This window comes from Platichthys flesus, chromosome 20 (assembly GCF_949316205.1).
Source record: "Platichthys flesus chromosome 20, fPlaFle2.1, whole genome shotgun sequence".
NCBI classification, from domain to species: Eukaryota; Metazoa; Chordata; class Actinopteri; order Pleuronectiformes; family Pleuronectidae; genus Platichthys; species Platichthys flesus.
The window spans coordinates 422311-447280 of NC_084964.1; the positions used below are offsets into that span (position 1 = coordinate 422311).

The window sequence follows — 24970 nt, forward strand, 5'->3', positions numbered from 1 at the left end:
GAATCCATGATCTAGAGTCATTCATTATACATGCACAGTTTTTGGGTAATGCTCCTCTATATATACACTCTATGGTAATGCTACTGACTCACAAAAAAAATAATCAACCATCAAACGCCGATGAAAACACTTATCATCTATGGCGGAGGTTAAAACTGAAGAAGTAGAATGAAAGAAAAAAACGGGTAGGGCACGGAACCATTGTCTGTCTCAGTAGCAAGGGGACTGATTGTCAGACGTACTGTTTCCATGGATACTTTCTACCACAGAACGACTCGAAACACATTGCTTAGTTCACTGCTATCACTTCTAAGTTTACCATCGCAACAAAGGCTGAAGCTCCTCGTGGTAGGCTACATTACTTTGTTTTGCCTTAGTGTGCATGTGTGTGTGTGCGCGCGTGTGTGTGCATATTGTAAGCAAGAATCTTTTGGAAATCAAACAATGAACTCTGGTGATTCAGGCAAGCTAGCTGTATCCGATCTCATGAACACAGAAACAACATTCAAATGACTCTTAATGAGTTCAAACCAAAATGGGTTTTTATTGTTTACCGTTAGTACCATTACTCAGTGAGTCAACAGCTTTATTCTCCTGTTTTGATGCAGCCTTCACTGCAACTGTAGATTCTCGTCATCTCAGAGATTGAAGTCACCAATAATTAATTTAATATCAAGTAATCAATAATATGTGGAATTAGGGACATGGTTATAAAACATGGAAACAATAAAATAGGCCGTTGTTCCAAGGCTGCAAAATTTAAAGCAAAAACTTCACTTTTTTTTATCAGTTGTTTATTTTCTATCTTATGATGTTTTATTATCTTGTGTTGTAAAAATTGAAAACTCAAAACAAGCCATGGACAATGATTTGCAGCACAACAACAGGGTAATGCCTAAGCAGTGTACTTGATAAAACAAGATTATCAGAAACAAAAAAAAAAAAAAAACATTTTAGAAAATGTACAAACGAATAGGATTAATTGGGGTCTATTTGTTTGGGGTTTTGAAGCATTTTGAAATGGATGAAAATATATAAAGCTATATAAGCGTTCTATGTTGCCCATAAAGCAAGAATCAATATTAATGGATGCTCTACCAATCGCATTAAATTTGAAAGAATCTTTCCATCAGGGATGCCCCTCCCTCCAACCCTTTTTGCAATTTACAATGAATTTCTGGCACATGTAATGACAAAAAAAATCTGCTCAATGATGCAGCCACGTCTCAGTGAGGGACAGTAAATCTATGTTGTAATCTGAGACTAGTTCATTAACTAAAACAGCCTTTGATGACAATGATCTGATGTTTAAAGTACCACTACTGTTAAGGGAGGCAGAGGAGAAAGTAAACATGAGACACTCGGAGCAAGAGAGAGCAGTGGAGCAAGAGGGAGAGAGCGAATACATCGCTGCTATGTAGCTACGAGGGTGAGCTCAAACAGAACACAGAATAACTAAGCACCAGAGAATAGGGGTTGGTATGTGTGGGTGTTTAACTATAGACCGGTGATTTAAGCCGTAGTAATACAGAGAACCAGCTGTGTTTAGCAGAGGAGCTAGATAAGAGAGCGACCAGCGGCAAGAAAAAAGGATATGACGCAGCACGCTCACCGTAATGATGTATCTCTGACGTACCATTGTTATCTAAGTTTATTAGGTGTGTTGTTCATTGAGATTCCTGATTGGACAGACGTAGAGAAGAAATCTTGCACTTGTAATATGTTTTTTTTTAAGAAAAAAAAAAGAACCTAGTTGATTCTTGTCGTTCTGGGTTTGTACCCTCATAGTTGAGTGTACTTATTATTGTTAGTCAAAGGGATAAAATCATCAGCTAAATTAATGTAATGTTATAAATCAGGAGCTCAGATCATCATGTGGGAACTCACATAAGTTCTTGATCTTGTCAAGAGAAAAAATATTTATGCGGGCCTGCCATGGTGCAATTACGAATACTTGTTCTCCTTTCGAAAAGGATAGTCCTGTGTATCCTATGCTAATGTATAAGATAGGGAGCATTGACTCTCCTTTCGGGCGGTTTTGGTCCTGATGGACCGCAGCCTTCTGCCCAAGGGAAGAATCTCAACGAGTTTGTGACCCGGGTGGGAAGGATCGGCCACAATCTTGCCTGCACGCCTCAGGGTCCTAGAGGCAAACAGGTCCTGTAGAGATGGCAGATTGCAGCCAATCACCTTCTCAGCAGAACGGATGATACGCTGCAGCCTCCTTTTGTTGTTTGCGGTGGCAGCAGCAAACCAGATGGTGATGGAGGAGGCGAGGATGGACTCGATGATGCAGGTTGTCTTTGGCAGGTTGAATTTCTTAAGCTGCTGCAGGAAGTACATCCTCTACTGATGTTCAGCTCCCATTTGAGGTCCTGGGAGATGATGGTGCCCAGGAAACGGAAGGACTCCGCAGTGATGACTGGGGCGTCTATCAGGGTGATGGGGGTGGGTGGGGCTGGGTTCCTTCTGAAGTCCACAACCATCTCCACAGTTTTCAGAGCATTGAGCTCCAGGTTGTTCTGATCACACCAGGTCACCAGATGGTCAATCTCCCAACTGTAGGCGGACTCATCCTCACCAGAGATGAGGCCAATGAGGGTGGTGTCATCCGCAAGTTAAGGAGTTTGACAGACTGGTGACTGGAGGTGCAGCTGTTGGTATACAGGGAAAAGAGAAGAGGGGAAAGAACGCAGCCTTGAGGGAAACCGGTGCTAATGGACCTGAATTCAGAGACATGCTTGTGACATGCTAGTGAAGGGCCATGTTGACTGCATCGTCTACAGACCTGTTGGCTCTGTAGGCAAACTGCACGTTAGTGGAGTGGGGGACTCTGGGCTTGCAATTTGTAATCAGCCTTAGCCCTCTCCAGACAGAGGCAGAGGTATTGGCTGAGAACTGTTGTTAAGAAGAAGAAGAAGAATTGCACTGTAACCCTTGAGATACAGGTACACTTTATTGGTCCCACACACCCACATGCACACACACGACATGCAAGGGGGGGAATTTGTTTTCTGCTATGACCCATCTGGTGTACACAGGAGGACACACAGAGCAGTGGGCAGCCATGCACGGCGCCCCAGGGAGCAGGTGTTAGGGGAGTAAGGTGCCTTGCTCAGGGCACTTAGACAGTGGGGTGGGGTAGGCACTTTGACAGTGTGGAACAGATCCAGGTGTTGTCCGTCCAGGTATGTTGTTTTTGTTGTCACTCCCTGGATTCGAACCAGAGACCACCGTCGGATTTTCTGCCCACAGTCGCACTCTCTGCCACTAGTCCACCACCTCTCCCCAACCAGGGTTTGTTGGAGTTTCTCAGAGTACAGATGTTTAGCTTCTCTCACCTCCTTGCTAAACCTGTATTTCGACTCTATAAACCTGTCTCTGACTCCACTCCTGAAGGCCTCTTCCTTCTCCAACCTTACGTTTTTGGGTTTGGCTGTGAACCAGGGTTTGTCATTATTGTAAATCACCCTGGTGCATGATGGAACACAGCTGTCCTCCCAGAAGCTGATATAAGAAGTCACAGCCTCTGTACACTCATCCAGACTATTAGTAGCAGTCCTGAACACATCCCAATCTGTACAGTCAAAGTACACCTGAAGATCCTCCACAGCTTCACTGGTCCACTGCTTTGAAGTCCTTACAATGTGAGATATGCATGTAACATACATACAGAAAGAAAAACAGACAGACGTTATTTTTGGTAGATGGTATTAGTAGTTGATGGAAGAAAACTAGGGATTAAATACAGCACGTTAATATGAAGTAACAAGAGAGGAGGCATGTCTCTCCCTAATATTAGAGCTTATTTCCTTTCTGGCCAGTTAAAAATAATAGTTCACTGGTGTGATGGATATGATGTTAAATGGATGGAAATGGAAAGAGGATGGGGAGGAAAAAGGAATTGTAATCAACATGCATAAAGACATTACATGCCAAATTTAAGTATTCAAATATGTAACGTGGACTTAAAGATTTTTTTTTTAATAATTAAGATTTTTGTCTTCAAGAAAATAAATCAATTAATTGGGGGAACAACTAAAGAAGTTTCACAAAGGAAACTTATATACAAAGATAGAAAAAATGGAGGGCTTGGAGCTTTGGATCTGGGTTTAAAAATAGGTTTCTGTAAAATATATTATGATTATTAAAAGAAAAGCAATGTGGATTGGTGAAGCGTTGAGCTTGACCAAAAAGAAAGGATGAGACAAAAATTCCATACCATTCTCCAAACTAGTATAAAATTATTTTATAAATGATTTTAAACCCCTAAATATCAACTGGATTGAGATGTACTCAGAAAATATCTATACTAAACTCTGCGTATTTACATACAAGATGTGCTGTAGTTTTGCACCGAATCACTATCCCCAGTGACGTGGTCTACAAACAAGTAATCTCTAACCTGAAAAAAAAGAATATTCAACAAAAGATTCTCAGGCCCTTGCATTTGATTCATTTATAAATTGTAATATTGTGGAGAATTAACCAAATTTACATATCAGTGTTTCCCCCAGTAAATGTCCCAGTCAAGGTTGTAAGCAGGTGGCGTTGCTGTTGGCGCGGCGCGTAGCGGCGCGGCAAAAAATTTTGGGGGTATTTTGCTCAAAGATGCCAGTACGCATGAATGAAATAAACAACTGTTTATTTCAATATAAATAAACAACAGTAGGTACAAATGTTGTGGAAAACATGCAGACACTACAAAATAGGGTTTAAGCCGGTTTTTAAGAAAAATCAAGCTGCCTCGGAAGATGACAGTTTGTGATGTCGGATTCCGTTCAAATTAACCGCCTATTCATTGTGGACGGCAAGAAAAAAAAAGTTTTCGCGCATGCGCACCTGATTCTGTATGATTTAACATGTACGCAAATAAGCATCATTCTTTGTGCCTTTTTTACGTAAATGGTATGCCACATAAGCCTTTACGTTACATATCATTCATGGACCAATTAAAATCGAGATATTACTACACATTTACGCAGCTTAAGGCCAATGTATGCTACTCCGAGTCCGTTGCGGACTGACGGACGGACGGAGCGGACGGACCCTTTTTGATTTATAGTTCTACGAGCCTTTTTGTTGTGAAAACAATTCACCGCCAGAACAGTAGATGGCGCAACTGAAGTCGAGCTTAGAGAAGCCTACCTCATGAGGTATATAGAAGAAGTCCACGCTGGTTTATTTACGTCCTCCCGGCTCCTCACACACAGTGAACGATGGCAGCTAACAGAAAAAGGATGTTGATGACGCGACAGTTTTTGCTGAATAAAGTGACACCCAGCGGGTCATAATGCTTATGTTATCGTGTCTTAACGCAGCGGTTCCCCGGTCTTGTTTCCAAACTGTGTTGCTAATTCAACAGCTGCAACAGCTTGAAGCTACACGGAGGCAGCTAGCTTCCCCCCAGCTTCCACACACAGTCAGCAGGGACACCCGATACTAACTACTACCGTTAGTTAGTATCGATCTAAAGTGTTTGCTTCTAACCTGACGGTGTTTGAGAAAGAGTGTCATGAGCCGTGGGATTAAAGTCAGCGGGTTTTTGCGCTGTTCCCACCGCAGTTAGCATGGTGGTTAGCCCGCTAGCCACGTTATGAAAGTTCGTTATAACAGTATGTGACCGTACACACGTGCCGTAAGTGCTCTAACCAGCCACCGTCAGCCGGACAACGCCGCTGGCTTAACACACTTGTCACATTAATTATAGAGTCGTAGTTGTGATTTTGGTTTATTGTGATGTAGGGAATGGAACAGGAAGTTTCCATTCCGAAATGCTGGCGTTAGCGGACCAATCACAGTCAAGGGCTATCCGTGGGCTCTCCGCCATTTCGACGTGTAGTTAGAAAAAGGAGAGCTGCACGAAAAGCTCTCCGAGGAGCCGCGGAGAGGCACGGAGAGGGCGTTCCACGTTGGAGAAGGCGGTCCTATCTGTCCGTTATGCTGTAGTCCTACATAATGATGAATGCTGTCTTTTATTTTTAAGTTGAATAGAAGTAGTACCGGTAGTTTGAATCGGCGAAGGTTTGACTTGTTGCCTTACGTTTATTCTGCCCTCGGTGTGAGGGACGGGTCCGTTAAGTCGATGGATGCGATGTTTAATCATTTAGACCAAACTACAGTAGGCTACGGGCAAACCTGAAGTCACCGTCGTGACATTTCATATACGTCCCGTCTGTGTGTGTGAGTGAGTGAGTGAGTGAGTGAGAGAGAAAGAAAGAAAGAAAGAAAGGGAGGAACTTATTTGAAATCGGCCGTGCGTGCCTGTTTGTTGTTTATTGTTTTTGATTTAACAATATATAGGTTTAGAGAAATCTGGCTTTCAGAACTCAGTGCCTACCCACTCACTGACCTCACCGCACGTCACTGGCGGTAGATTGACAGGTGACTATGATAGACTATGCAACAATATATTCAACCACCAGATGTCGCCGTCTCAATTACACTCAAAAAACTTTATTGGCACGACTAATGTTGTAAACAGTATTACCTGAGTATTATCAATGCCATTTTTTTTTTTTTTTTTCAACTTTTTTTTTTTTTTCAATACATTGGTAGTCAAGGCGGGGCCCTAGTCTTGTTAAGGCGGCCGCCTTAACAAGACTAGACCATGAGGAAATACTTTCATTTCATGCCTGTTTCAATGTTACACCTAATTTATATATGTATGTAATGTTTCTCTGTTATTAAATTAAATAAAGTCTATTTAAAAAAGAAAGCAGATGTGAGGGAATCTCGGTAAAAGCAATGATTAGATATCGCAAATTTGCATTGACTTTCCAAGACCAACTGAATCGCTTCATCTCATTTAACCTACAAACCGGGTTTGATGCTGTGAAACAATCACATTTTTGGACAGAGTTAACTGAGATGCTCATCATATGATACAGAATTCAAACCATATTGGATATTAAATAAGATAAGATAATAAGTAACAAATGATACAAATACAAGTAAGACGGCAATAGATTGCACAATAGCCAAGAATTGCACCGGTAGAAATGAATATTGCACTTGTAAAAAGTGAAACCTGAGTTGAAAATGATGTCCAAAAATGTGTGCGTGTGGTCTTCTGGGAGCATTTGTAGTTGTAAAGTCTTACTGCTTGAGGAAGGAACGACTGCCTTCACCTTTCCTTGATTAACTTTGTGTGGAATGGTCTGTGGCTGAAAGAGGTAGTCCTGCCAGTGGTGGGATTTGTACATCCGAAATGACAGCTTCGCCATTATTCTCTTCTATCCCACTACCTCCACTCGGTCAAGGGGTATCCAAGGACTGAGCTGCCCCCCCATCAGTCTATCCCGTAACCTACTGTCAGCAGCTGAAATGCTGCTGCCCCAGCAAACAACACCAAAGACGATGGCTGATGCCACCATAAAGTCATAAAAGGTTTTCAGGAGCGCCCCTTGGACTCAAAAAGACCTCAGACTCTGAGCAGAAATATTCTACTACTGAAAGAGTTAAATATAAAAATATCGAACCAGCAATAGGATACATGTGGGAATCAATCCCATCTACGTACGTCCCATTCTTGTTAACGTGATTAGTCAAGAAAGCCTTGAGGGAATTTCTTTAAATTTGGCACAAACATTCACTTATATATATTTGTATTTGATAGCAGTTATGTCATTGGGATTTTAAATTATGTTTAGTTACTTGTAGAACAGAACCTGGTTTGATTTTCTCTATAGGTTGTCTATAATCTCTGTCTCCTGGCTACTGTTAGAGGTGCATATGAATATAGAGCTCAATGACTTGATGACTCCTGCTGCAATACACCTTTGGAATCACTTCTAACTTTATCCCGGAAATGCTTACGTGCACAGTCTTTTACGCTCAACAAAATGACAAAAGAAAAAAATGTCTGTACATTGTTACGATTGCAACAAGAAAAAAAGAAAAAATTTACCTGAATATTGTGTTTGTGGTAGGTGTAGGTGTATCCCAAGACCAGCATGCAGTCAGATGGGGACACTGGACTGAATCTTGAGGCCCATCTGGCATATAAAGAAAGAGAGTGGAAGGAGCTTCAAGCTGTCAGGGTTCATCAGCTGGAATGTTCTCTCAAAAAGACCCTGGAGGAGTGTTCCACTCTCAGGTATACATCCCCCGCATTTCAAAGTAACAGTGAATGTGAATCTGCTTGGAAAGTACATTTTAAGAATTCCAACAGACTCTTCAGACAACTGTTGGCTGGTGTTGACTCCCTGGCAGGAAGTTAATAGAATCTACCCACTGTTAAGTAAATTTCGTCTTTACAGTTCATAGCCAGAGATACCTCTTCAACAAACAAGATCAGATCAGGTGAACCAGGGAGAGTTGATTTGCCAAACTGAGGATAGTTGGCCAATAACTCCCTCAATTCAAAAGGCTGGATATGAGCATATGTAATGTTTTACAGTTTCTACAATGAGCAAACAATTGGTGACAGCCACATTTCCCAGAGCCAAAGTTGGCATCACTAAATTATGTTTTGTGTCCAGCCAATATTACAAAATCAAAACATAATCAGTTTACACTGATTTGTCTACCTCTCGCAACAGCCTGTGGCCTATGGGGCTAGAACAGTAAGTATTGGCATTAATCAGTACACTGTTGTCATATAACCCTTTTCTGCCCAGGCAGTTCCAGGGCCATTTCAGAGCTAGTGCCCTAATGAAACCAGTATTTTGTGTTTTGACGGTGCATGTTTGAAACAAATTTCGAAGGGAGATGGTTCCGCAGTTCCTGCAGACTTTATACGCCCGGCCCCCTGGTATAAAGTCCTCAGAAATCCAGGATTTTTTCTGGATCTTTTTGAGACAGGACATTTCCGATTATTGAGAGGGCAATGAAGCACAGGTATCTCATTAGATAAAGTTATAACCTCTGTTTTATCTGAGTTTAATGAGAGAAAATCTAGGGTCATCCAGCTTTTTATGTTCTTGAAACATGCTTGAGGTTTAGTTAATTGATTACACTGTTACACTGGTTTTATTGATAGGTATAACTGGCTGTCATCCACATATCAGTTAAAATTACAGTGTGTCCTGATAGTTTTCTTAATGGAAGCATATACAATAGTCTTTGTTATATCTTAATTGTAATAAATATCTAAAACAAAGCCACTTCCTGTTTTACAGAAAAACACATTGAATACAATGTTTACAGAAAAAACTGGTTCCCAACGATAGCGAACAAAACACAAAACCAACAGTAACACCGGGTTCACACCGGACGCAGAAGCGCCCCAAAATGCTGCGCAGTGTCAATTCACTCTCACGCATTTCTCCGCGCCGGTCAGCCCGCGATTCTGCTTTCTCTGCTGGTTGTTGTATGCTCTGTTCAATGTAGGGCTTCGGGAGTAAATGATAGCCCCCCTTCGCGGCACAACCGCGTCCGGTGTGAAGTGGCGTAAGTTTGGAAGGAATCAGTGCCTCAATTTAAAGTGTCAATTGGCACTCCAGACACTGGGCTCTCAATCGTCGCCTCCGTTAACAAAACCATATTAAATGAAACAGGGTTGTTGAAATGTACAAATTTGAAGTTTTTTTTTTTTTTTTTTAATTAGTAGCATTACTGTCATTGTTTTTCCCCTCAGGGAACTTTTCCAGCACTCCAAACACCACGGTCTAGCTGTTAGCATTAGCTCACCTGTCACTGGGCGTCTTAAACCGATGACGTTGCAGTCCACTAGTTTCAAATTAAAGACATTTCCAAGCCCAGTAGAGGGCGCTCACAGCCCACACATGGGTTGGGGCCCAAAGGTTGAGAAAGTCTGCTCGAGGGAATCCTTTCACATTTGGCACAAACATTCACTTGGATTGGATTTTGGTGCCTGGAGTTTAAAGGTCAAGGTCACGGAAACGTCATATTCCTGTGAATGTGATATTTCCGAACTGCCAGTGCGTGAATTTCATTATACATCTGGCCCAATTCACTTGGTCTAAATCCTGATTAGTAATTGAAGATCAAAGGTCAAGGTCTGGCTGACCTCTGGAAGGATGTGAAATCTTTCAAAAATGGCACAATGTTCAGTTGGACTCATTCGATTCCTGTGGTCAAAGGTCCAGGTCACAATGGCCTTTAACTACATCTTCTTGCCTCTTTATGGTGATATTACCAATGTAGATTATGCTAATGAGAACATTTCATAAATTATCTGATTTGCCAAATTAAAAAGAACCAATTTCACTGTTCAAACCCCTTTCCTGCTACGTGTCTAGTTGCTGATTTACTGACAGATAGGGATGTATACAGTGAGATGCATTAGCTCCAAAACAATTGGTGGTGCAGAATAAAGTGCAAAGGTTGATTGTATCGTCCACTAACCTGTTTTCTTGGTAGGGAGACTAGAGGATGTCCAGCGTGATGGATCTCATAACCACAGATATAAGGGCAACACCAGTGATGCCGGTAACGCGTTACTCTAATCTGACCACTTTTTTCAGTAACGAGTAATCTAACGTGTTACTATTTCCAAACCAGTAATCAGATTAAAGTTACTTGTCCAAGTCACCTTGCATTACTATTTCGGTATTTGTGGTTAAACCGCTGGGCACGTCCTGCGGTCCTGGGCCGCGGAGCGGTGTCCGTCGGCGCTGCGGAAGGCGGGGACTGGTTGGAGGGGACCGCCTCAGCTACAGCGCCCGTTGGGGGAACCCTCCGTTAGCGCGGGGGGAGGGGGGCCTCCGGCGGTTTCTAATAAAGTGAGTGTTGGCTAAACCAGTTGTCATTTTTATGTTGAGGCGCTGGGGGTGTTGTCGGCAGCTGCTGAATGTAACTAATAAAGTAACTTGTAATCTAACTTAGTTACTTTTAAAATCAAGTAACTTTTAATCTAACTTAGTTACTTTTAAAAGCAAGTAACTTGTAAAGTAGCTATGTTACTTTTTCACAGTATGGCAACACTGGGCAACACTGATACAGTCTATTGATTTGCGATTAAGGATTGGGATGATTGTGTTGCTTTAGTGATCTGTTGTGTATAGATGTAAAACGTCGGCATGGCGGAGAGCCCACGGATAGCCCTTGGCTGTGATTGGTCCGCTAACGCCAGCATTTCGGGACGACATCATTGCCGGACCTCAAACTTCCTGTTTCATTCCCTAAATTACAATAAACCTAATTCACAACTACGACTCTATGATTAATGTGACAAGTGTGTTAAGCCAGCGGCGTTGTCCGGCTGACGGTCTACGGTCACATACGGTTATAACGAACTCTGATAACGGGGGTGGGAACAGCGCAAAAACCCGCTGACTTTAATCCCACGGCTGTCGTGACACTGTTTCTCAAACACCGTCAGGTTAGAAGCAAACACTTGGGAGTAGTTAGTATCGGGTGTCCGTGCTGACTGTGTGTGGAAGCTGGGGGGAAGCTAGCTGCCTCTGTGTAGCTTCAAGCTGTTGCAGCTGTTGAATTACCACGAGTTTGGAAACAAGACCGGGGTACCGCTGCACTATGACACGATAACATCAGCATTTTGTTTCGCTGGGTGTCACTTTATTTCAGCAAAAACTGTCTCGTCATCAACACACTTTTTCTGTTAGTTGTCATTGTTCACTACCTGTGAGGAGCCGGGGGGACGTAAATAAACCAGCGTGGACTTCCTCTATATACCTCATGAGGTAGGCTTCTCTAAGCTCGACTTCCGTTGCGCCAACTACTGTTCTGGAGGTGAATTGTTTTCGGAACAAAAAGGCTCGTAGAACTATAAATCAAAAAGTGTCCGTCCGTAACGGACTCTGAGAAGCATACATTGGCCTTTAGTTGGCATTAAGCAGTCCTGCAAATTATAACATGACTAAAAGTCAGTGTACAATAATAAGTGCATGCAGACTCACCACAGTGTACAGATCTATTTGGACAACTCGTATATTGTTATCTACTTTACTTTTTTTTTACTTAAAATAACCTATTTGTGCATGTTATAATAATTTGATTTGCACAAAGTAAACATTGTTCACATCTTCCAGTCTGATCTGAATCATTGTTATCATGGCCTACACATTTAAGACACATGTAGTTTCACTTCATCCACTATCATTCATTGCTGTCTTTGGAAAATGTTGGCAAGTATGTAAGATAGAGAGCAGTGAAGACCCATATTTGTGTAGTGTATAGTAACCAAGCAGATTTTTGGTACTACACTGACTAGTGGTAATTGCAATGCTTTGAATGATGAGTTTTGTTATAGTGACTACATAAGTGGTACCAAACATCGGCTTTGTTATTGTACTGAAAAGCATTTTGAGTGACTAGAAAAGTGCTTTATAAATACACACCAATTCTCATAGTGCTATATAATTAAAGACCAATTACCATATCACAATACATGTAACAGTGTTATAATCTACACATAGTCATTTATCTGGTTGCTCTCCTTTGAAAAACAGGAGATTACAGCAGTGTTGCTGTCTCTAGGTATCAAGGTGAAGAGATGATGGGATCTCACTGTACATTTAGAAATTATGTTATCATCACCCTTGTTGCTTCATGTGTGTTGTTCCTTGTCCAGGTAAAGATGCTATCTAAAGAGACTGAAGTTCACTGCCAGGCTCAAATGCAGGCTACAGAGGCTTTCCAAACATTGAAAGAGTTCTGTCATCAGATGCAAACCCAGCTGCAACACCAAGACCAGGAGTTCAAAGTCCTCATTGATGTCAAGGACCACAGGTATGGTGTACCTGTGGTGTATGTGTGTCTGTGAGTATTTGTGGTGGACATGTATTTCCGGTTTGTTGACTATATTCTGTCTCAGGATAAAAGAGCTTAATATTGAGGCTAAAAACTGAAAAAAATATAGAGTAGGAAAACATTATCAAGTGCGTGGTAAATAGCACAAAGTCCTCAAGCATATATTAAGTAAGAATTTGTGAAATTGCTTTTAGCAGACTTGACTGTGACATCAGGTGCTTAGTGGTGCCATCCCTTTTATTAACGTAAATCCAGATACCAAACTTAAATGCATTGACTCACACATAAATTGTCCTGTGTATCGCCCAGGTTCTGTCATGTTAGGCTCTTTTCTCTGGTACCGCTCTGTCTATCTCTTTCTGTCTGTGGCGGCTTTCTCTGCCACATTTAATGATTGGGAGTGATTAGCCAACTGGAGGTGCTCTCCTGATCCATCTCTACGTTGCTGTAATAACAAATATGCATACAGTACATACAGTAATACTTTTGAAGAATGGAAGTGAAAATTTCACGTGATCGCATTTGTGTGGATGCAGGATGATCATCCGAGTGATGATGGGGCTAGTGAAACTCATAATAACTGGGTTTGACTTTATATAGTTTTTATTACTTTGAAGCTTTGTTGGGCAAACAAATGTTTCTCATATTTAGTTAAAGTAATAGTAATGGTCCTAGTCAACTTGTGCACAAAAGCCAAATCAAGCTGTCTCAATATGTAAATATTTCTCCAAATGTCTAATTGTATGACTGTTTCTATCAAGATATAAGAAAGTGCTCTTGGCTCTGAAGGAGTGCGATGCAAAACTAGAGGCTCGGTGTCACACCTTCACAGAGCTAATGCAGAAGGCTGAGAAACGCATTGACAAACTACAGGAGAATATTGAAGTTTTGACTGCACAGCTACGCTGGTCTAAGAAAGACCATGAAAAGTCCATGGAAGAGAAAGATGCGATAATTCAGAGGTGAGACAAACACTAGTTCAAAAGATGAAACGAAAGAAAAATATCTTCATATCGGCATTAACCAGAGAAAGTGTGTTATATGTATGTGTGTGTTTGTGTATCTGTGTGTCTATGATTCTCTGTGTTTTCAAAGGCTTCATGAAGAGGTAAAAACAACTCAGACTGGCTGGGACAAGTACATCAGTCATGTATCCACAGAGATGGTTGTCAAGAAAACTGAGATGATCAACCTGCACGACAGAGAATTCAAGCTTAGAGATGAGCTGGATAGGGGCAGGGAGGAGATAGAGAGGTGAGAAAACAGGAAAAGGTAAACATCTTTAATTTGGTGAAAGGATAAACTGAAAAACAAAAGCATGAAAGGATTTGCTATTATCTTGAATATGAGATACATGACCTGGTCTGAGTTATTTTGGGTAAATAGTCTTTAAATGGTCTGTATTTAGTGCATATAGCGCTTTTCTAGTCTTGATGACCACTTAAAGAGTCTTACAGTACAGTTTTACATTCACCCACTCACATACACATTCATACAGTGCATCTATGGGGAGCATTTTTTCTATGAGAAAAGCCAACTCACACTTTAAAATGTCTGTTTTGTGCTGGTTTGGAGAATGAAAGAAATTTACAACAGATAAAAGTCCAGGTGGAGCTGGAGTGGCAGAGACACTGTGAGGACATGAAGGCCAAATTCATCCTTGCCAAGCAGAAGCTGATACAGGAACTAACGCACTCTAGAGATCAGGTTAGATTATAAAAAATCTTCATTTGAATAATCTGTCCCGCCCTAACGCACTCACATGAGGAGAAATAGGTGGTGAACTAGAGATGAGGGAGGAGAGACAAATTTTTGACCAGTCAGTTGAAACGTTCGTACTTCCAAGTCCACCCTCCACACGCCCACTTTCAACCATAAATGGTCAATGCAAAGCACGTCATGAATATTAAATGATGCTGCTGACCAATGGGTTTCTATGCTGACTCATGACAGAGTAACAGCATCAAGCGATGAGAAGAGGAATTGAAACTTTCCTCAATCTTTTTTGTTTTTAACAGAATTATCATTATATGCTTGTGTTGATCTGTGTGATACTGGACTCAGTTCAGCACAAAGATCACAGATCAATAGAATCTATATTAGCTGATCAGACATCGCTGAGCCCTCACTTCCTCCTCATCCTTTCATTCGCATGCATCCATCATGCAGAATCACGCACCAATGTCACAGCAGTATTTATTTATTTAGAGCAATTGGACCGATTACCTCACATCAGGGGATCATAACCTCCACTCTGGGATCATATTTGGAAAGTGAATAGTTTTTCTTCATTTCTTGTATGTGACCTCCAGAGCGCTCTGTGTGCCTGATGGCACAGTCACGTTCACTGCAGTGATTGGATGATACATTCACAGTGTTAGAAGATATTATTAAAAACCAATAATGACTGGCTCTGTAACAGCACTGTTTGATGGAATCTGAACGTAATTAGCTATAAGTTGTTTTATATATTTTTCAATTAAAAGGTTTGTGTGAAACAGATATGTCACACAAGCACAACTAAAGCTGTTGGTTCAGAGGTGGTCTGGGCCACTAGACATGCCTATTTAGCAGAAATTCCTACACATACCGGTGCCAAACAGCATCTTAAAATGGATGTTTTTATCACTTCTTAAATCTAAAATATGACATTTCCTGTCACAGCTAGGGGGCAATATGATTATTATTGAATATAATCACATTCAGGAAACAACCTTTGTCATACATGGGAAGTTTGAGACCGATTGGACAATATACATGTAGGTTTCAAGCCCTTCCTGTTTTCTGGATAATCATCAGAATTCAGGCCAGGGCCAACCGGCAGCCAGGCCCTGTGAAAAAACTCAACAAATTGTACCTTTTAATTAAAATGCACGGATTTTGAAGCACGTGTGAAAAGTTGCATGTTAAATCCAAAAAGGATGACTTTCTATTCCGTATGACGTTATACACGTGTACAATTAGATTTCTCTAGGCAAAAGAAAATAAATAAAAAGACACTCATTAAGACCCACATGTGAGGGATACCTCTCCCAGGATGGACAGAAGTGTAATCTATTCCACGTGTAATGGAGAACATCAGAAAAATAGGAGCATTTACAACATTGATTAGAATAAACAGTTTGTAGCGTAATGGAAGGTCAATGAGTTGAAGAATTATTGTCAGTAATGGTAGAGTATCTAAGTAGAAATATTGTATATCAAGCAGTCTTGTTGTAATCATAGTCCACGATCAGCAGCCACCACTCCAGCGAGAGTGAACGTCACTCACAAAGCGACACATGCAGAGAGATCTGAGCTATTTCACGTGAAGCAGCCGTTAGCTGATTTTGTTGAAGAATAGTGGAGTCCTCGACACACACGCATGATCTGACACCATCAATTAATAAATAAACACATTTTCGTAAATTTGCCTTCTAAATAATCCCAATAAAAATTGAACCAAAATGACCATGAACTAGTTCATGTTTGGAACCAGTAGTTAAAAATACAAAAACAAATTAACTATGAACGTGAACTAGTTCATTCTAAGTGTGAACTGGCACAACACTGAGTATTACTATATACATAATTTATAAGCTGTGTTATCAACTATGTTTTGCGGCTCCAGACAAATTGTATTTGGTGGAAGAGGGGGCAAAATTGCTATTTTGATGGTAAAGGTCTCCGACCCCTGTTCTAGACCTATAGCAGCATAACCAAGAGTAGGTCAAAGACAAGCCTGGATCAGTTCTAACTATAAGCTAAACCTAGAGAGGGTGTCTGAAAGTGGGAGATGATTCCTCAGGAAAGGAGGTTGATAGCAGAAAGCTCTGACTCCTACTCCACTTTTAGATACTTTAGGTACACGTTAGCCTGAATTCTGGAAGCGCAGTGCTCTGGTCGGGTGATAGTGTTCCATGAGCTCTTTAAGGTATGATGGTGCAATATTATAAAGGACCTTGTAGGTTAGGAGAATTTTAAATTCGATTCTAGATATAATCAGAAGCCAGTGAGGTTAAGCTAATACAGGAGAAATGTGGTTTCTTTTCCTGGTTCTTGTCAGGAGACGTGCTGCAGAGTCTTAACGACTATCTGCTGGAGTCTGATAATAAGGGATAACTTCATATCAGGGAGTACGCACAAATATGTGCTTAAACCCTGCGTATTAACGCTTGACGCATGAGTCTCGGATTCATCAATATTGTCGTACCTAAATTTGTTTGTACTCTGTGAACAAATTTAGAGATTCTTCAGACCATCCTCAGACCATGACTCCACCAACCTGCGATGATGCAGTCATGGATGAATTAATGCATTTTGAGTGTCTTTAGTACAGTTGCAATCAGAAATATTCAACCCCCTCACCTCAATAGACATTATAGTGATGTGGATGACAGATAATGACAATAATTGACAAAAAAACCTTATCAAACAACAAAAGATATTTATTGATGCGTATTTTAGTTATTTTGACAACAGAAGTTGACTTAACTTTGAAGTTCAAATGAAAAATGTAACTCTTTCAACACATGTGCATGTGCAGTATTATTCAACCCCCCAGCTTCAGTACTTTGTGGCGCATCCTCTAGAGATTTTGCTTTGGATCATTGTCTTGCTGGAAAGTCCAATGATCACCAAGGTTTAATTTGTCAACAGAAGGAATCCCATTCCTCTTTAAAATGGCCTGGTATTTCTGTGAATCCATGATGCCATGTACACAATAAAGATTGCTAGTTCCTGCCGCAGAAAAACAGCCCAACATCATCTTTGACCAACCTCCATGCTGGACTGTGGGGATGGTATTCTTCTGGTCATAAGCCTGTCCTTTCACACGCCAGACATACCGCTGGTCTATATGTCCAAACAGTTCCAGTTTGGTTTCATCAGTCCATAGAACTGTCACCCAAAACTCTGTAGGCTTATCCAAATTCCTCCTGGCATATTCTAGTCGACTTTTGATGTTGCTTGTGGTCAAGAGCTGAGTGCGTCTTGGAGCCGGCCATTAAGTCCTTTATTATTCAGTGCACGTCTTATAGTTGCCACTGCAGCCCTTTTACCAGCCTTCATCAGGTCATCCTGTAGGTGTCTTGCAGTCACACAGGGATTTATCTGAGTTGTTCTGACTAAGTTGCTGAGGGTCCTTGATAAAATGCTGGGCTTTCTTCCACGGCCAGGCATGTTTGAAACTGCTCCATCAGTTGTAAACTTCCTTATAATGTTCCCAATTGTGTCTCTTGGAATATAGTTTTTTGGGGAATTCTTCTTCTGCCCAAGGCCTTTCAGGTGTGATGAAATAATCTCCTCTCTCAGCTTTTGTGTAAGCTCCTTTGTCTTTCCCATGATTGCAACTCACCTTGAATACCTTCATGGGTGGGGTTTATATATGCATCACAGCTGAAGCAAATGAAGGATCAGTATAGAGTTCCCAAAGGGTTAATAATGTTTCAACTCAACTTTAGGACAAAAAAAACTGTCAGACAGCTTTAAAAACAACAATATTATATAGGGGTTGAATAATTGTGACATGGCTATCTTAACAAAATATACTGCTACACACAAATACTACATCATGCATTTTCCGTGTTTATTTTCTTTATCATTCAACTCCTAAAGAAGGCATCCCAAGATCAAAGAACAAGATTCTGTCTACTTTAATTGATAAATCCTTAAAATCTTTGGGGGTTGAATATTTCTGATTGCAACTGTATATATCCCCCAATAAATGTTTTACATTTTGCATACAGTACATTAATGAGTGTGTATTTATCTACATACAGGATTTCATACCAAGAGTTGAACTTCTAGCATCTGAAGAGATCTGCCATTTGAAGGAACAGAACAGCATCCTGCGGGCTGCATTTACTCAGATGAGGAAGGACATGGAGTGTCTCAACCATCCTCTGTTCGACTCCCAGGCCCAGCCACAGGCAGCCTATCCTCAGCCAGTTCAGCTTCCAGGATCCCCTGCTGCTACATCCATCACTGCAACATCTAACACTGAGATAGCAACTAGACTATCTCCCCATTGCACCAACCTCTCTTCAAAAGTCAGGAATATATTCTGTGAGCTGCATCCAAATTGTTTAATATTTAATCTTATCATCCTTCCAGAATGCACTGGTAGAACAGCTTCAAGAGAAAAAATTGTAGTATTCAAAGGCCTCATGTTTGTTTAAAATGTCCAGGGTACAAGAGGCAACCGTCCTCTTCTGCATACCAGGTTGAAGCAGGCAGCATTGTGTATCGCCCATCTGATCAGCGAGAAGCAGCAGCTAATAGAGATGGGCAACTACCTTCGTTCACAGATTACCAATGCTGGACTACAAGGTAAATTACAGACATGCCTTCATAGAAACCACATTATGGGAGACGTACTATGAAAATGTTTATTTTATGAATCTACTTTAAATATCAGGGTCATCTTTTTCAAGAGGCTGCCTATAGCCCAAAACATGTTAATCAGCAGTCTGCTGCTGAGAGAGCTGCAAACACCAATCTGCTTGCCGATGTTCTTGTAGCCCATTTCAGCCTTTTGCATCTCTAAAATCTTGTTCCTGATGTCCTTAAACAGTTATTTTGTCTTGCATATGGTGGAGAGGTTGGAATATGATTAATTGATTCTGTGAACAGGTGTCTTTTATACAGTGATTGTCTGGATTTTTTATTTGCAATTCTGTGTTAAAATAAACCTACCATTACAATTATAGACCGTTCATTACTTTGTAAGTGGGCAAACTTACAAAATCGGCATGGGATCAAATACTTCTTTCCTTCACTGTTTATAATGGAGGAAAAGGACAATTACAAAAGATAGCCATCCACAAACATCTAAAGGGACCTAGGCATGACCCTGGTTCTGCGTATTTGTTCAAGAGATAGTTCAATGGAATAGTGAATATTAATAGTAGAAAGCCTCATACATATGAATGGCAAAAATTATGCAATTTTCCCCGGAAGAATATTGCTGTGCATATCTCAAATGTTTTTACCATAGGAAGAATTGAATTACAGATATCTGCAATATATATCTAGTCAAACTATTCAATAATTAAACTGTTAAAGGGGTAGTAGTTCACTGAAAAATTTAAATTTACTCATTTACTCACCACTATGCTCACCATACATTGCTTTTTCGACCTGAGCCTTTGTTGGAAATATTCCAAAGACTCAACTTTTCAAATATGAAAGTTAGTTTACGTATATAGTCACCACCAATGCATTGGATTTTACGTTCAAAGTTATTAAGATTAAGATTAAGATGCATTTATTAGTCCCAAACACATGCACAGACATGCAAAGGCACACTCATTTAGGTAGGGAAATTTAATCTCTGCTTTTGACCCATCTGGTGCAGGACACACAGAGCAGTGAGCGACCATTTTCGGCGCCCGGGGGGCAGATGTTGCCTTGCTCAGGAGCACTAGACAGGGTAGGGAGATTGGATTTTTGGACAGATCAATCCAGGTTTGTGTTTTGTTGTCGCTCCTTGGAGTCGAACCAGAGACCTTCTCTGCCCATAGTCCAAGTTTCTGCCACTAGACCACCGCCTCGCAATGTTTGCTGTTACTCCCGTAACACAGTCAAATGACAGTAGAAATCCTGAACTGTTGTCAATAAAGCAGTTTTGTATTTGTAGTGACCCTGTTCGAAAGAAGCCACTGCGGGCAAAAATTAGGAAATGTCCAGTTTCCACATCAAAGGTGATTTATTACTTATAATCAGCAGGGTTTCCAAAACAAACAGAGGACAACCACTTTCTCTGTCGTAAGCCTCTTTTCCAAAAATATAGACAATAACAATTGCTATGACAACATGATTACCTGAAGGTACAATGACATCTGGCATGAGGTGGTGATCAGATCGGTCCTTCAATACTTTTGAGTAAATGATTGCATGATGAGTAGCAGGTGTGTTGGGTTCTGAGGTCCCCCACTAGCAGCACACACAAACAGGGAAGAACAAAGAGTGGGCACAAGGTGTCCAGAAAAAACATACAGATCACATGCTTACAATAAACCAGCGTTATATCAGTTTTAACCAATGGGACAAAACTAGTCCAAAGGGATCTTTAGCTTGCAATTACTAGAAAGTTAAAAGCCTTCTCAGTGGCAATAACTCATGCCACTCACATTAATGGTGGCTCTGGCCGATGTGCCCAGTCAAAGAATATGATAAAGTGTTAAAAGCTATTCAAATTACTATTAAGATAATGATACAACAGTATTTATTGTATAATACTGTTTAAGAAATTAGGCCACTCTTGGTCGAAGGTATTAACTTAGGCAACAAGCAATTCACTAATAAGTTTATTAGAAATATCTAGCATCACAACATTTCCCTGAGCGACTGAAACAAAAATATGTTATTTGAGATTATAGTGAGGATAAAGTGAGGAAAATAAGTAAACTTATCTTATTAGATCCTTCCTAAAGCAGAGGTCAAGCCTGATGAACAAAAATGCCCTGAAACTTTTCTTGTTACTGGACTATTTTATACTCATTAAATGAAACCCTTCAGTTATTTATTTTATAATTGTTTTTACCTTTGGGCCTCTGATGTTAGTGTTTCTTTTCTCTCACTACTGTAGCAACACTTATGTCAACTTTGATAAATGAAAAGCATTGAGGTATGTATTTTTAACAATACATTTCAATAAAAAAAACAAAAAAACAACTGAGATGTTGGCGAGCAGCACAGAGGCAGCAGAACATCATGAAACGTCTTCTGAAATTTTTTATTGGGTGGTTCGGTTCATTTTATAATTCCCTTACTGGCCTTATTTTTTTTAATGAGTGTGTTAATCAGGAGGTCAGGAAAAGAGCAGGTGATGTTTTTTTTACCAGGAAGACAAACACAAATTTGACCCGCTCTTATCTGCCTGTGATTGGCTTAGAGGCAGACTAGTGCAGGTCGGCTTTTGCTGTCCTAGGAAAAAACATTCTTGCAGGACACAAATGAATGATACGCACAACAGGTGATAAGTGGGGGAACGTTATGCTGATATGCCGTATACCTGCATATACTCTGCACCACATGCACTGAATAACAGAGACAAACAGCTATGTAAGAAAAGTCTAACCTGTTATTGAGCTTATGACGAGAAGTGAACACATTTTGCATATACACACTTCAGGAAGAACCAGTAGAATGTCCTGCCTTGCCATTCTCTTGAAGGCCTACACAGCGGCATCTGTCTTTTGCCTGGACTGGCTATTTTCCCAGAAGAAGTAGCTTTAACCTTATTAAACAGCAGCTTATTTAAACCATGTATATTCTCTCATAGAATATAATTTAGTTACGATGTATTTATATTTACCTGTATTTTATTTGTTGTTTTATTTATTCTATTCGAGGGGTGACAAACCGTCTTTTCCACTTTGAAATTACAGACAAATTCACAGAATGCCCAGATGTCCCAATTTTCCAGTAGCACTTAAAACCAGCAAGCATTTGTGAGTCTGTGGAGCGGAGTACAGATGTTGTCTCAAAAGTCCACACACATGTATAAGCTGATCAAATATAAAATATATATATTATTAGGTTTGCAAAATTCCAGGAATAATCAATGTTGGAAACTTTCCATGGGAATATACGGGAATTAAAGATAATTAACAGGAATAAACTGGAAATGTTGTGGGTAATTTATACTAACTGTATTTGCCTTGTCATATGAAGACATAAATATAAACATTTTGTTTTGTCATAGGATGATTTGAGCCCTGAGGAAACTTTGGGCACTTGACTATATGCTTCTGCATCTTTGTGTCATTCTTAACATAGGTCTTTGCACAGTATTTGCAAATGTACACAGCCTTTCCTTCTACATTGGCTGGGGTGAATGTCTCCTCACATGAGATAGTGCACGTGGCATGGTTCTGTACAATAAGATGTGAATTTGTAAAAAAAAACTAATGCACTGCCAGAGATATAAATGGTTAGCCAAACAGTTGGAATCGTCTGTAAAAATATTTTACATTGATGGATAAATGAATAGAAATAGGCTAGATGAACAGATGAACAATCCTCAATCAGCATGCTAATATATTTTCCCAGATAAGTCAGGTAAGTTAGAATATACTCCTAACTTACCTGACTAGTCCTGCACACTACAACAGGCCTCAATAGCCCTGCTATAGTGTGCAGGATGCTGGAAATTATCTGTGTATGTGATGGAGAAATTCACAGTGGAGGGTTGACCTTCAACATGCAGCGTGTGCTGCATTCCATACATCTTTAAACTAGATTTTTGAATGAAGTTTTTATTACTCAGCGTTTAATTTGCGTAGTTGTTTTTTCTTCAAAATTCCCCAAATTCCAGAGCTTAACTTCCCATTGAAAGTTTCCGGAAATTGTCCGCCCTTTTGCAACCCTGTATATTATTCAGTTTGTGATATGTGTATGTATAAAAATCTCCATATTTTTCCTCCATATACAGTATACACACACACACACATTACATTACATGTCATTTAGCTGACGCTTTTATCCAAAGCAACTTACATTTTTAGAACACTCAGCATTTATGAGGGGCCATTTTAGGGGTTCAGTATCTTGCCAGGGTTCGAGCACCCGCTCTATCCCTTAGGCCACGCTCTCCCACACATATATATATGTATATACTATATATGGAGAAAAAAGGATGCAAATAATTTAATTGATGGCCAGAAACCTGAGATCACAGACACATTTTGACACTGTGTTATATGTGACATCCATTGAAAGTGTACCGCTCTTGTCTTTACCTTAAGGTAACGGTAAGCTGAGCAGGAGGGAGACAGTCTGGTGTGGTGGTGCTTAAGTCCAGATGAGGGTGCATGGTGTCGGTGCTCCCTTTCATAGCCATTCACTAACTGATGTCCAGCACAGGATGAACCCTGGTCATGTCCTTCTCAGCCTGTGACAGCAGTAAAGCATACTCCAAGGATCTTGAGTAGCATAATTACACTTTGAGATAAAACTCAAAAATCATAATATATTTATATTCTTATAGCTGCTATCATCATCAGAGCTCCCATGACTGAGCAATTGACTTCAATTTGAAAATAAACCTATAGGCTCCTATTTTCAAATGTAAGTATTTTTGGGGCAAATATTTTGTTTTACTGTCTTTTGATAAAAAAATATTCAAAACATTATTGCAAGACTTGTTCTTCAGATTGTATTGTTTACTTGATTGACACATACACATACAAATCTAAGAGTAACGCTGCAGTAAAATGTGCTAATATCTGACTTAAAGGTATACTGTGCATGAATAATAATGATAGTATAGTATAATAGTATAATCATCGTAATAATTATATTATTATGAATGTTAGAAGTCCATTTTTTCCTGTGTAGACAGGGATGCTAGACTTAGAGCCTACATGTGGATGAGGACATAGATAGGCCCTTTGCAATATTTACAGTTGCAAGGGCGGCATGTGGTAGCATATCAGCCCATTACTGGCAGCTTGAATACAATAAATTAAAAGGATGTTAGTTCAGTAGAGGGAATAAAATGTGAGAGTATCAGCGACCCTTTGCTGGGCTGCCTAAATTAGCTCAAACAAGCTTCATTAGATGGGTAATGGAATTACTTTCAATGAAACATTGGCTGCAAAATGAATTTCTCTCAAAGACATGATCTGTGAAATGTACTTCTGCTAAAGAATATGAGACAAGAAATAAATTTCAGAAAGAAGAGCTATATATGTTAAATTCAAATATTATACTTGGTGATCATTGTGTTTATCATTATTTATCATTTTTTTGACATAACAAACTGATAAAGAAGGCTGGCTCCGTCATTGGCTGAAAACCATATTTGTTCAAGTGGTGTTGAAGAGGGAGGCACTGAACAAACTGTTATCCATCATGGACAATGCCATGCACCTTCTCCACCACTTAGTGGACAGACAGCAGAGAACTTTCTCCAACAGACTGGTTCAGGTTCGGGTTCCGCACGGACAGATACAAGAACATTTCCTGCCTAAAACAATAGACCATAACATTTTTCACCTCTGTCAAAAGGTGAACCCTCAAAACCATTGCCCTATAGTTTAAGTCCACACCAAAACTCCTGCAATAACTGAATACATTTTGTGCATATCTTATATGTATATTTTACTGCACATTTTATGTTCATATTTATTCATATTTATTAATTTTAGTCATGTTCCTACCTTTAACTTTGCAAATAACTGCTGCAAATTTGCATGCTCGTCGCTTTTGTCATATTTTGTTCTTTGCTCTATGTGCAATGACCTTTACATGCTGCTGTAACACAATAATTCCTTAATTTGGGATCAATAAAATCCCTCCATCTGTC

The 24970-nt window shown here is 40.1% G+C and overlaps 1 protein-coding gene across 9 annotated transcripts; it reads left to right on the forward strand.

Moving 5' to 3' along the window:
* The first annotated feature begins 244 nt into the window (after positions 1 to 244).
* On the forward strand, positions 245 to 24970 carry ccdc57 (coiled-coil domain containing 57). Of its 9 annotated transcripts, none has more exons than XM_062413731.1 (7): positions 245 to 348; positions 12500 to 12657; positions 13440 to 13640; positions 13774 to 13932; positions 18438 to 18987; positions 20015 to 20089; positions 23409 to 24970. In XM_062413731.1, exons 1-5 carry the CDS (start codon positions 250 to 252, stop codon positions 18463 to 18465), a joined length of 645 nt encoding a protein of 214 aa, XP_062269715.1. In that variant the 5' UTR covers positions 245 to 249; the 3' UTR covers positions 18466 to 18987; positions 20015 to 20089; positions 23409 to 24970. The 9 variants fall into 9 exon arrangements, with proteins under 9 accessions (XP_062269715.1, XP_062269716.1, XP_062269717.1 ...); XM_062413732.1 differs by lacking the exon at positions 20015 to 20089 and having other exon boundaries at positions 18438 to 18723; positions 18846 to 18987; XM_062413733.1 differs by lacking the exon at positions 20015 to 20089 and having other exon boundaries at positions 13774 to 14385.

Coding starts and splice junctions, on each gene's coding strand:
- ccdc57 (XM_062413731.1), top strand. CDS start 250: ATGGATACTTTCTACCACAGAACGACTCGAAACACATTGCTTAGTTCA. Junction 349..12,499: donor AAAGGCTGAAGCTCCTCGTG/GTAGGCTACATT, acceptor TTCCTTGTCCAG/GTAAAGATGCTATCTAAAGA. Junction 13,933..18,437: donor GGCAGGGAGGAGATAGAGAG/GTGAGAAAACAG, acceptor ATCTACATACAG/GATTTCATACCAAGAGTTGA.